The sequence below is a fragment of the Schistocerca americana genome, chromosome 1 (assembly GCF_021461395.2).
Source record: "Schistocerca americana isolate TAMUIC-IGC-003095 chromosome 1, iqSchAmer2.1, whole genome shotgun sequence".
NCBI lineage: Eukaryota > Metazoa > Arthropoda > Insecta > Orthoptera > Acrididae > Schistocerca > Schistocerca americana.
In genome coordinates, this window is record NC_060119.1 from 190,717,122 (window position 1) to 190,730,127 (window position 13,006).

At 42.8% G+C, this 13,006-nt stretch overlaps 1 protein-coding gene across 1 annotated transcript in view; it reads left to right on the plus strand.

Moving 5' to 3' along the window:
- Positions 1–11,858, plus strand: part of LOC124585185 (protein KIAA0100) — a 323,014-nt gene extending 311,156 nt beyond the window's left edge. The window contains exons 38-39 of the mRNA XM_047131392.1: positions 3,943–4,050; positions 11,283–11,858. Of these exons, the coding sequence (XP_046987348.1) occupies positions 3,943–4,050; positions 11,283–11,333 (159 nt within the window). The 3' untranslated portion in view covers positions 11,334–11,858. The remainder of the gene's footprint in view (positions 1–3,942; positions 4,051–11,282) is intronic.
- Positions 11,859–13,006: the final 1,148 nt, after the last annotated feature.

The following is a 13,006-nucleotide window of genomic DNA, read 5'->3' on the forward strand; positions in this document are numbered from 1 at the left end:
GAAGTGGGTTTTAAGGGAGAGGGTAAGGAGTCATTCCAATCCCGGGAGCGGAAAGACTTACCTTAGGGGGAAAAAAGGACAGGTATACACTCGCACACACGCACATATCCATCCACACATACAGACACAAGCAGACATTCATGCGAATGGACAGTTTGTTGCTGGTCATTCCCACATAGAATGCATCACAGTGTAGGCAGGTCAGTTGGTAAATCACGTGGGTGCTTTCACACGTGGCTCTGCCTTTGATCGTGTACACCTTCCGGGTTACAGGACTGGAGTAGGTGGTGGTGGGAGGGTGCATGGGACAGGTTTTGCATCGGGGGCGGTTACAAGGATAGGAGCCAGAGGGTAGGGAAGGTGGCTTGGGGATTTCATAGGGATGAACTAACAGGTTACGAAGGTTAGGTGGACGGCGGAAAGACACTCTTGGCGGAGTGGGGAGGATATCATGAAGGATGGATCTCATTTCAGAGCAGGATTTGAGGAAGTCGTATCCCTGCTGGAGAGCCACATTCAGAGTCTGGTCCAGTCCGGGAAAGTATCCTGTCACAAGTGGGGCACTTTTGTGGTTCTTCTGTGGGGGATTCTGGGTTTGAGGGGATGAGGAAATGGCTCTCGTTATTTGCTTCTGTACCAAGTCGGGAGGGTAGTTGCGGGATGCGAAAGCTGTTGTCAGGTTGTTGGTGTAATGATTCAGGGATTCCGGACTGGAGCAGATTCGTTTGCCACGAAGACCTAGGCTGTAGGGAAGGGACCGTTTGATGTGGAATGGGTGGCACCCCCGGAAACCATCCTTGTAACCATTGATGCCACGTCCTTATACACAAATATTCCGCACGTCCAGGGCCTCGCTGCGATGGAGCATTTCCTTTCACGCCGATCACCTGCCACCCTACGTAAAACCTCTTTCCTCATTACCTTAGCCAGCTTCATCCTGACCCACAACTTCTTCACTTTTGAAGGCCAGACATACCAACAATTGAAGGGAACAGCCATGGGTACCAGGATGGCCCCCTCGTACGCCAACCTATTCATGGGTCGCTTAGAGGAAGCCTTCTTGGTTACCCAAGTCTGCCAACCCAAAGTTTGGTACAGATTTATTGATGACATCTTCATGATCTGGACTCACAGTGAAGAAGAACTCCAGAATTTCCTCTCCAACCTCAACTCCTTTGGTGCCATCAGATTCACCTGGTCCTACTCCAAATCCCATGCCACTTTCCTTGACGTTGACCTCCACCTGTCCAATGGCCAACTTCACACGTCCGTCCACATCAAACCCACCAACAAGCAACAGTACCTCCATTATGACAGCTGCCACCCATTCCACATCAAACGGTCCCTTCCCTACAGCCTAGGTCTTCGTGGCAAACGAATCTGCTCCAGTCCGGAATCCCTGAATCATTACACCAACAACCTGACAACAGCTTTCGCATCCCGCAACTACCCTCCCGACCTGGTACAGAAGCAAATAACCAGAGCCATTTCCTCATCCCCTCAAACCCAGAATCCCCCACAGAAGAACCACAAAAGTGCCCCACTTGTGACTGGATACTTTCCCGGACTGGACCAGACTCTGAATGTGGCTCTCCAGCAGGGATACGACTTCCTCAAATCCTGCCCTGAAATGAGATCCATCCTTCATGAAATCCTCCCCACTCCGCCAAGAGTGTCTTTCCGCCGTCCACCTAACCTTCGTAACCTGTTAGTTCATCCCTATGAAATCCCCAAGCCACCTTCCCTACCCTCTGGCTCCTATCCTTGTAACCGCCCCCGATGCAAAACCTGTCCCATGCACCCTCCCACCACCACCTACTCCAGTCCTGTAACCCGGAAGGTGTACACGATCAAAGGCAGAGCCACGTGTGAAAGCACCCACGTGATTTACCAACTGACCTGCCTACACTGTGATGCATTCTATGTGGGAATGACCAGCAACAAACTGTCCATTCGCATGAATGGACACAGGCAGACAGTGTTTGTTGGTAATGAGGATCACCCTGTGGCTAAACATGCCTTGGTGCACAGCTAGCACATCTTGGCACAGTGTTACACCGTCCGGGTTATCTGGATACTTCCCACCAACACCAACCTATCCGAACTCCGGAGATGGGAACTTGCTCTTCAATATATCCTCTCTTCCCGTTACCCACCAGGCCTCAATCTCCGCTAATTTCAAGTTGCCGCCACTCATACCTCACCTGTCATTCAACATCATCTTTGCCTCTGCACTTCTGCCTCGACTGACATCTCTGCCCAAACTCTTTGTCTTTAAATATGTCTGCTTGTGTCTGTATATGTGTGGATGGATATGTGTGTGTGTGTGTGTGTGTGTGTGTGTGTGTGTGTGTGTGTGTGTGTGTGTGTGTGCGCGAGTGTATACCCGTCCTTTTTTCCCCCTAAGGTAAGTCTTTCCGCTCCCGGGATTGGAATGACTCCTTACCCTCTCCCTTAAAACCCACATCCTTTCGTCTTTCCCTCTCCTTCCCTCTTTCCTGATGAGGCAACAGTTTGTTGCGAAAGCTTGAATTTTGTGTGTATGTTTGTGTTTGTTTGTGTGTCTATCGACCTGCCAGCACTTTCGTTCAGTAAGTCACCTCATCTTTGTTTTTATATATAATTTTTCCCACGTGGAATGTTTCCCTCTATTATATATATATATATATATATATATTATATATAAAAAACAAAGATGAGGTGACTTACCGAACAAAAGCGCTGGCAGGTCGATAGACACACAAACAAACACAAACACACACACAAAATTCAAGCTTTCGCAACAAACTGTTGCCTCATCAGGAAAGAGGGAAGGAGAGGGGAAGACGAAAGGAAGTGGGTTTTAAGGGAGAGGGTAAGGAGTCATTCCAATCCCGGGAGCGGAAAGACTTACCTTAGGGGGAAAAAAGGACAGGTATACACTCGCACACACGCACATATCCATCCACACATACAGACACAAGCAGACATGAGATGTCTGCTTGTGTCTGTATGTGTGGATGGATATGTGCGTGTGTGCGAGTGTATACCTGTCCTTTTTTCCCCCTAAGGTAAGTCTTTCCGCTCCCGGGATTGGAATGACTCCTTACCCTCTCCCTTAAAACCCACTTCCTTTCGTCTTCCCCTCTCCTTCCCTCTTTCCTGATGAGGCAACAGTTTGTTGCGAAAGCTTGAATTTTGTGTGTGTGTTTGTGTTTGTTTGTGTGTCTATCGACCTGCCAGCGCTTTTGTTCGGTAAGTCACCTCATCTTTGTTTTTTATATATAATTTTTCCCACGTGGAATGTTTCCTTCCATTATATATATATATATATATATATATATATATATATATATATATATATAACTTTGGTAGCTGTTTAGTGATTGCCATCCTCAATGTTCTTAAGTCCCATTCTGTATTATTTTCCTCCATTTGTTTATTGGTTTAGCTGTTGAAGCTACTTGCTCTCTCTCTCTGTATAAACTCCTTGTTCTTCTCAGTTCGCATTCATGTCTCATGTAGCACACAGTACAGTCTTAAATTTAAAAATGGTATGATCCAGGTCTATATTGTAACTCCAATGATTTCCCCACTTTCTTAAATAGTGTAACCATTATTTAATGTCACTTGTAGCCCATGTTTTTTATTTATTTTTGGACACAGGAACTCCGAATAAGGTGTTAATTAAAGCTTACAAAATCCCAGCATTCTTGATAAACAAGACATTTAAGTATTTAAATACCTTTGGTATAAATTATGTTTGTTTCTTCTTAAATTGTAATATGAGTTCTCCAACATCCTTGTAAAATTTATCTGAAGATAAATAAAATTTCTGCTGCTGCTGCTACTGCTGCTGCCACTACTACTACTACTACTACTACTACTACTACAATAATTTTGTATACTTGTCAGTGTTACAGATACTTTTAAAGCATTAACATTTTCTATCTTTTTATGCAGGCAATCAAGCAAAAATTGCAAATTAAAATGAACAGGGTGGCTACAGACGAAGGGGTGTCCCCACAAGAGGAAGACAAAGCAAGAATACTGTTTGGATCAAGAGTGATGGTAACTGTCTATGTGGAATACCATTTACATTTTATACAATTTTTATAAGTTGACTCTGCTCTTATTGTAATCAGCATTCTAAGATACTTGTGTTGCACTTGTTTCATTGTCCAGTAAAGATTATACCATGCTTAAAATACTAGATGCAGTATAGGAAAGTAATTATGTCTAAATACAAGGCAGGTGTAAAATTACAATATAATGGAAAGGATAGTTGCTACTCACAATATAGCAGAGATGCTGAATCGCAGAAAGGCACAATAAAAAGACTATTGGAAAGTGTCAAAATATAGACAACACATGCACGCGCATACACGCGCACACACACACACACACACACACACACACACACACACACACACAACCACTGTCTCTGGCAGCTGGAGCCAGACTGTGAGGTGAGCAGCAGCGCATTACGGGATTTTTTTTGGGGAGGGGGGAGATAGCAGGTTAGGGGTGGGGAATGGTAAAGTGCTGCTGGCAGCATGCAGATACAAGGTAGAGAGTAGGGCAGCTAGATGCTGTTGGGAGGTGAGTGCATTGGGGAAATGGGAACAGAGAGGGAGGCTACATGGGTTAGGATGACGACTAATGAAGGTTGAGGCCAGGAGGGTTACAGGAACATAGGATATATTGCAGTGAGAGTTCCCAAATGCACAACTCAGAAAAGCTGGTGTTGGTGGCAAGGATCAAGATGGCACAGGCTGTGAGGCAGTAATTGAAGAGGAGGACGTCGTGTTAGGTGGTGCGCTCAGCAACAAAGTGGTCCAGTTGTTTCTTGGCCACAGTTTGTCTGTAGCCATTCTTGCAGACAGACAGCTTGTAGGCTGTCCTGTCCACACAGAATGCAGCACAGCGGTTGCAACTTATCTTGTAGACCACATGACTATTTTCACAGATATCCCTGCCTTTGATGGGGTAGGTGATGTTTGTGACAGGACTACAGTAGGTGGTGGCAGGAGGATGTATTTGACAGTGCTTGCATCTAGGTCTGTTATGGGGATGTGAGCCATGAGGCAAGCAGTTGGGAGCAAGGGTTTGTATAGAGATGGATGACGGTTTTGTGTAGGTTCAGTGGGTGGTGGAATACCACTGTGGGATTGATGGGAAGGATAGTGGGTAGGACATTTCCCATTTCAGGGCACAGTGAGATGTAGTCGAAACTCTGATAGAGAATGTAATTCAGTTGTTTCAGTCCTGGGTGGTACTGAGCCATGAGGGGATGCTTATATGAAGTCTTCATGGGTTGTGAGCCGAGTATCGTCGTCGTCTCGTAGCAACATTTCGATGGAATGCGTCTCCATCATCTTCAAGCGAAGTGTCAGGATATCGTCGGTCATGGGCTGATATCTCTGCTGGACCACTCTCGGCTTCCTACCGCCGGCCAACCACGCGCTCGCGGAACCACCTGATACGCCTTGAGCGACCAGTGGTGGTGGAGGGAGGGGAACGGGGGGGGGGGGGGGGGGGGGGGGGGGAGGAGGAGGAGGAGTTGCGTGATTCGTGTCCCAGCATCCGTCTCTGTTCTGGCCGTGGCCCTTGGTGGAATGGAACGTTCTTCTCTGATTTTCCTGATTGCAGGCTCCCAGGCTGTGCAGAGATGGTAGCCACTGTCGCCGTTGATTAGGTTGTCGTGTAACCGTATTTCTATGAACTCTTTGTTTACTGAGTCCCAAAATCCATTTATACTGCATATTTTTCTTTGTGTCTGCGAAATCGAAGTTGTGTTTCTCATCGGTACTATGTTCTGCCACAGCAGATTTGTTGATCTGGCCCAAGCATACATACCTGATGTATTCATTATGGCGCTGTGAGATGCATCGCTGCGTCTGTCCTATATATTGCATCCCACATTCGCATCCGATCTTGTACACACCAGGTGCCGTCAGACTAGTGGATCCTTGGTTGAACTGAGAAGGTCTTTGATTTTTCCCACTGCGTGGAAAACGGTCTTCATTTCATATTTCTTGAGAAATCTCGTGATCTTGGCTGTTGGAGGACGTGCATATGTCAAGAATGCACAGCCCATTGCTTCGTCTTCATCTAGTCTCTCTTCTCTCTTCTTGTGGTCGGTCTTCAGAGCTCTCCTTATTTGTGTCTCACTGTGTCCATTTTTGTTGAAGGTGTCCATGAGCTGTTGAAATTCTCCTGGCAAACTTGTGTTATCACAGATCGACCTGGCCCTGTGCACTAAGGTGTTGAGTACAGAATTGTGTTGCGCAGGGTGGTGGCAGCTGTTGGCATTAAGATAGAGGTCCATGTGTGTTTTCTTTCTGTACACTGCGTGTCCCAGCATGCCGTCCATGTTTCTTGTGATCGGGATATTCAGAAAGAGTAAGCTTCTGTTCTCTTCTATCTCCATGGTAAATTTGATATTTCCATGTATACCATTGAGGTGTCGATGGAACTCTAGCAGTTTGTCCCTGCCATGTGGCCAAACTACAGAAGTATCATCAATGTACCTGTTGAAGGCTTTTGGCTTATGTTTAGCAGTGTCCAGTGCTAGCTTTTCGCAGTGCTCCATGTATAGGTCGGCTATGCCTGGTGCTAGAGGGGAGCCCATAGCTACACCATCTATCTGTTCGTAGAACTTCTCACCACATTTGAAATAGGTGGTGGTTAGCACATGGCGAAAGAGCTTGATGATATCCTCCTCAAAGTGTTCTTCGAGTAAAGCTAGGGAGTCTTCTGTTGGTACTCGTGAATAAGGGTGTCACATCGAAGCTAACTAGCAGGTCTTCATATTTCAGCTGCATGGCCTTTAGTACCTTCATAAACTCAGCTGTTTTTCACATGGTGTGGACTGTAACCCATCAAGGGTTTTAGCATTTGTGATAATGATGATATTCTTCTCTAGTCCTGTGTTGTTGAGCATCTCAACGGTCTTGTGAGACACTGTTGTGGTGGAGTCCTTCCCTAGTCGTTTGTAGGCAGGATCCTGCAGGAGGGTGTCTATTTTTTGCCAATAGTTTTCCAATTTAAGCAGCACTGTCGCGTTCCCTTTGTCTGCTGCCAAGACCACTGTGTCCTGGTCCTCCCTGAGTGCCCTTAGTGCCTTGTGTTCTGCCGCCCTCCTGCAGGATCCTTAAATCGCAGATGCTTTAGCAATGAATCCACCTTTCATGTCGGTGGAATGGTAAATAGGCATAATGTCTGTATATGGGGTTCAGGGTCTCCACGTGCTACTGTTCAGTTACAGCAAGCCAGCGAAAAAGTGAATGTTTGGTGCAGCCGCATGCATAACAGGGTTTTTGGACCCCCCGTATTTTTAAATACATTACCGCTAACATTTACTTAGACTTTTGCAACAGTTCACTGCCCCACAATTAGAAGAATATCAGTCATGGATAATTTTCCAGCAAGACGGAGCACCTCCACTGGGCTTTGATAGTGCCTGATTTCCTGAATGAAGCATTTCCAGATCGCAGATCGGTGGATTGGAAGGAGCAGCTCAACACCCTGACACCTCCCCCCCCCCCCCCCCCCCCCCTCCCCCCGCTCTCCAGACATTACGCCCTTTGACTTTTTTTCTGGGACTATATCAGGGACAGAGTCTTCGTCACGCCAGTTGCTGACATCGACGAACTGAAGCCTAGGATACAAGCTGCTGTGGGTACTGTGACAGAACACATGTTACGAAACACCTGGCAGGAACTGGAATACCACCTCATCATTCTCCAAGCTACCAAGGGAGCACATGTTGAGGTTTACTAACTTAAGTGGTCTTAAAAAAACTAGTAACACTAACCTATGTAATGGCACCAAATGTAAATTATTATGTCGAACAGTTATTCTGTAATAAATTATTATAATCAGGGCAAGACTTTGTGCTCACCTGTACTTAGGGTCTCATTGAGACCTTTACCGATCATAATTACCTTCCCAACCTTGTATAAAGACAGATTTCTTGTGCCTTATATTTCCAGTCATCCAACACCAGAAGCCCACCACCCAGCCACAGAGGACCATTGTCCTCATGACTCAGTACCACACACAACTGGAGCAACAGAATTACATTTTCCGCAAGGGTTTGACTACCTCCCATTGTGTCCTGAAATGAGAAATATCGTACCCACTATCTTTCCCACTTCTCCCACCGTGTTATTCTGCCACCCACTGAACCTACCAAATATCTTCGTCCATCCCTACACAACTCCTTGCTCACAGCCCCTTGCCGCATGGCTCACATCTCTGTAATAGACCTAGATGCAATACCTGTCCCATACATCCTCCTACCACCACCTACCAAACATCCATCACCTATCCGATCAAAGGCAGGGAATGAAACCAGGCATGTGATCTACAAGCTAAGCTGCAACCAGTGTGCTGCATTCTACGTGGGCATGACAACCAACAAGCTGTCTGTCCACATAAATGGCCACTGACAAACTGTGGCCAAGAAACAACTCAACTGGACCTCTTTGTTGCTGAGCACACCACCCAACATGATGTCCTTCATTTCAGTATCTGCTTCACAGCCTGTATCTTATGGGTTATTTCTGCCAACATCAGCTTTTCTGAATTGCGCTGGTGGGAACTCTTCCTGTAACGTACCCTCATTCCCATAAACCTCCTGGCCTCAACCTATGTTAGTCATTGCCATAACCCATCTAGCCCCCTCCCTGTTCCCATTCCAACACTAAACAGCCCACTATTCCACCAAAGCTCTCAGTCTTTTTACTACTTTCCTTTCCTGCTACCCCTCTCTCGCCTACTCTCCACCTAACCTGCTGACTGCACCTAGCTGCCCTACTCTTCACCTCGTCCATGCATGCTGGCAGCAGTAATTTACTGTTCTCCACACCTATACTGATATCCCTACCCCTCCCTGCCCCAGCCTCCCCCTTATTCCTATCCGGTTGCCTCCTCCATAACATACTATTGCTTGCAGTCTGGCTCCAGCTGCTGGAGACTGTGTGTGTGTGTGTGTGTGTGTGTGTGTGTGTGTGTGTGTGTGTGGCATTGGTTGGTACTATTTTTGTGACAAAGGCTTTGATGGCTGAAAGCTAACTTTCGGACAGTGTTTTTGTTGTGCCTTTCTGTGACTTAGCATCTCTGCTATATGTCAAATGAATTCAAAATTGCGAATAATGAGTACCATCAGCTGTAGAATGGAATGACAACAATGAACATTTTTGCTAGACTGGTACTTGAACCCAGATTTCTCACTTATCGCGAGTGGTCGCCTTACCATTTGGCTGTCCCTGCACAACTCACGTTCAGACCAAAACTTTCCTATGTCATCAACCATGCATCAACCAAGTTCGGTTCTGGCCGTGATTCATGCACGGATAGCCAAACAGTAAGGCGACTGCTCACAATAAGCGGGAAATCCGAGTTTGAGTTCCGGTCTGGCACAAATTTTCATTGTCATCATTCCATTCTACAGCTGATGGTAGTCATTATTCACAATTGCAAATTCAATTGAGATGTTTCGTAACAAGCTGTGGTCACCTCATTGCATTGTCATCAGAATAATGCAAGCACTGCAATATCATATATCTGCTATATGGTGAATAGCAACTATTCTTTTCATTATGTAGTTATGTTCCATCCTGAATTTTCCACAGTTTGAATTTGCATTACATATTTCTTCAGAATTCCATTCACACCCAACCAGGGCCTTTTTTTGTTGTTTTTTCTGATTTGATTACTGCCTTTACTTAACATTCCTTGTTCCAGAAAATTACACTCTTATGTGCCACTGTGTATTCTTTGATGAAGTTTCGTAATTTAAATTTATCAGTGTCAGTTTTTACAATGTAAACACTGCTGTAGAAATTGTGGCTAGGGATTCTTATTATGTAAGTAATTCTGTCATATAAAAATTTTATTTGATTTACAGTTGATGAGAGAAATAATTGCTAACATTGTTTAAAATACACATTTTTATAAGGTAATATTGCTCTTGTTACATTTCTTAAATGTGCAATGAACAAAGTTTATTATGTGTATGACCGTAAGGAAGACATAACAGGGGGACTAATGCAACCTTGTGTTAAAAAATATCGAAACTGTACTGTGTAATCAAACTCCAGATAGTTGTATTGTTAAAAGATATTTGTTATCATCCTGTTTCTTTTTGTACATCTGTCTGCTTTGCAGTACTTTTGCTGTTATGTGAGTAGTGATTTGTTATGTACATGTCCATGAATACAAATTAGACTCTACTACATACTTTATGCTTATTGCTTGTGCTTGAAAAGTCACACATAATAATTATGATGAGTTGTTTCATCCAAAAGTAAATATTTTTCAGCTTTCTAATTTAAAACATTACCAGTGGGCAGCTGAAGCATTGTGGAACCCCTATCACATTTATAAAAACCTAATTATACAATGTTCATAAATTAAGGGAAAGGCAACCACTCACCTATAGCAGACTTGACGCGTGGAGCATAGAAACATATACAATAAAACATATTTGCACTAGTTTTTGTGCTCTTGCTCTTTTCTAGTAAAACTACAAACATTCACACACAAAACCACGCAGAGACCCAAATGTACACTCCAGTGGCCATGGGGAGTACAGTATACTATGATTCGGAATTTTAGAGTATTATACATTAATGATGTGCTGTGAACAGTCAAGTGCATTTCACATTTTGTCTGAAGCTATTTCTACTTTTCTTTCCTCCTTCCTTGGCCACAGACAAGAATGTATGTAAGGAACAACTAATAATATCTGTATAAGAAGGAAAAAGAGAATGCCTTTGCAGTTTTTATGATGTGCTTTCCATCATTTTGTGTTCCTCTTGCACTAAAATTTCCAACAACCCTGTATTTCCCTCAGTAATTAAAAATCACTCAGCATTTGTGATTCTTCAGTTTCTCCCAGCGTATTTCGTGCTCGAGCAGTCCATGGGTGTTCTGCCGGTCCATAGTGTCCATTGTGCCCATTGGACACTATGGACCAGCAGTACACCCGTGGACTGTTCGAGCATTCAACATTTGTTTTCTGTGTCAGTGTGCTTGTTAACCACCTGTAATTTAGTTTGTGTAATAATCTGCGATAACTGTTAATGAATAGGATCTACTATTATCAGAAAATGAGTAGCCAAGATACTGAAAAAGAAAGTGGCAGAACTGAAAATGGTATATACAGTACTTTCAAACATTATAGTTCCATAACATTGTTAAACATCACATTTTGTCAAATATCATGCAGTTTCATTAGTTATTTAGATTTATGTTTGTGTAACAGAGAATACTAAAGTTCACTCCTTTTCCAGCCAGTTGAAAGCAAATCTACCAAGAAAAGTGTTTTCAAGTTTCCTAAATGAAGATGGACTTGTTGTGGGTGCTTGAACATGCGAAGATTGAAAAAGAAAAGAGGTAAAGTTATTTGAATGATCCATCAGACTTCATTCTTCTGGAGATATTGTGCACAATGGTGATGAATGCAGCCACCAGCTACAAAAGTATTATCTGTATTGGGTGGAGAATGGACTGGTATGCAGTAACATTTCTTTTATCTCGGCTCTGTGAACTGTTATAACAGGAGAAAGATTCAATGGGTTGCAAGTGACCCACAACTGTGCAATACAAATATCTTAATTTGAACAGGTGCTGTTTGTAAAGATTATTTTCAAAGGCTGTTTTTATTTTGAATGGTTTATTTGTGCCTTTTGTATATGCTGTAACTGTTTTAGGATAACTATATTAACTTTACAAAAGTTACATTGTTTTTAGAAACTTCGTTCTAAACTTTACATAAAAACTGAAACAACTACTCTAGTCTATTGTGAAATAGTGATGAGTATTAATATGGCTGTGAATGTAACTTTTATTAAAAAAAATTCACAATTGTTTTAAGTCTTTAATTTGAATCTAGTTTAATATGCATATTTATCCAGTTAACCCTTGGAACTGTGTGTTACAGCTTCTACGAACCTTGCCCTAATATTTCAAACAGAAATAATTGTAATAAGTGAGAAAATGGTTTTATTAAACTGACAGAATAGGAATTGTTTATACACTGAAAAGAATTGACAGAAGGAAAAAAAAAGAGTTATGTTCCTGGAATTGCTAGTTAAGATGAGATATTCTTCAATTTTTTTACCTTTAGTGAAAATATGCTCAGCTCAGGTGGAGGTATGTTAGACTTTTCTGACACTTTCACACGTATAATAAAAAGAGCTGAAAATACTCAGCAGCTTGATGTCAAAGGTTCGTGTCCAGCTAAATGAACAGGCCTGTTCCGACTCAGTCATAAAAACTTTATTTCATGTTATTTCAAATATTGTGCTGCTTTGTGGCTGGTGTAATTGAATTTCCATCTGGCTTTCATGTAATTGTTTTGGAATTCTACATTGCGACTGTTGAAAGTATTAAAAATAGATTTGTGTGATAAAACACACACAGGTCTTTATCAGTTTCAGACTGACTGTAACAGTTTTGCTTTTATATACTGCAGAATTTCCAGAACTGGGTCATTTGTTAAAATACTACCATTAAAATACACTTGGCCACTTCCAGCTTTGAACTGACATTTATAAAATACCCTCTCTGTTTTATGAGCCCACTGACTGAATTTAACAATAAAGGCAGAAGAAATAGCCATGGTATAAAAAATAATTGTGTAAGTGTAAATTAATAAAATATCATTGGATGATCTTTTGATATGTTTCTTCCTCTGCACTGTGCAAGATTGCCTTTTTATGTGAAAGTAATGTGTTGGTTTTAAGATGTATCTAGCTTTCTCAATTGGAAGAGGAAATAATGTGAATGGTAAGCAGAACATTTGCATGTTTAAAATCATTCTTTTTTTTTTTTTCTTCCAAAGTGGTAAAGCAATACCAAAGGAAAGAATCTACATGGAAAGAATGATGCATGTAGTAGACATTTCCGTTTGAAGGGTTCTTTGTAACCAGTAATTCAGCTCGCAAAATATTCTATACTCCTTGCTGTCTGCGGTAACTTCACTGACGAATAAACTCAAAATTATTATGAAAAG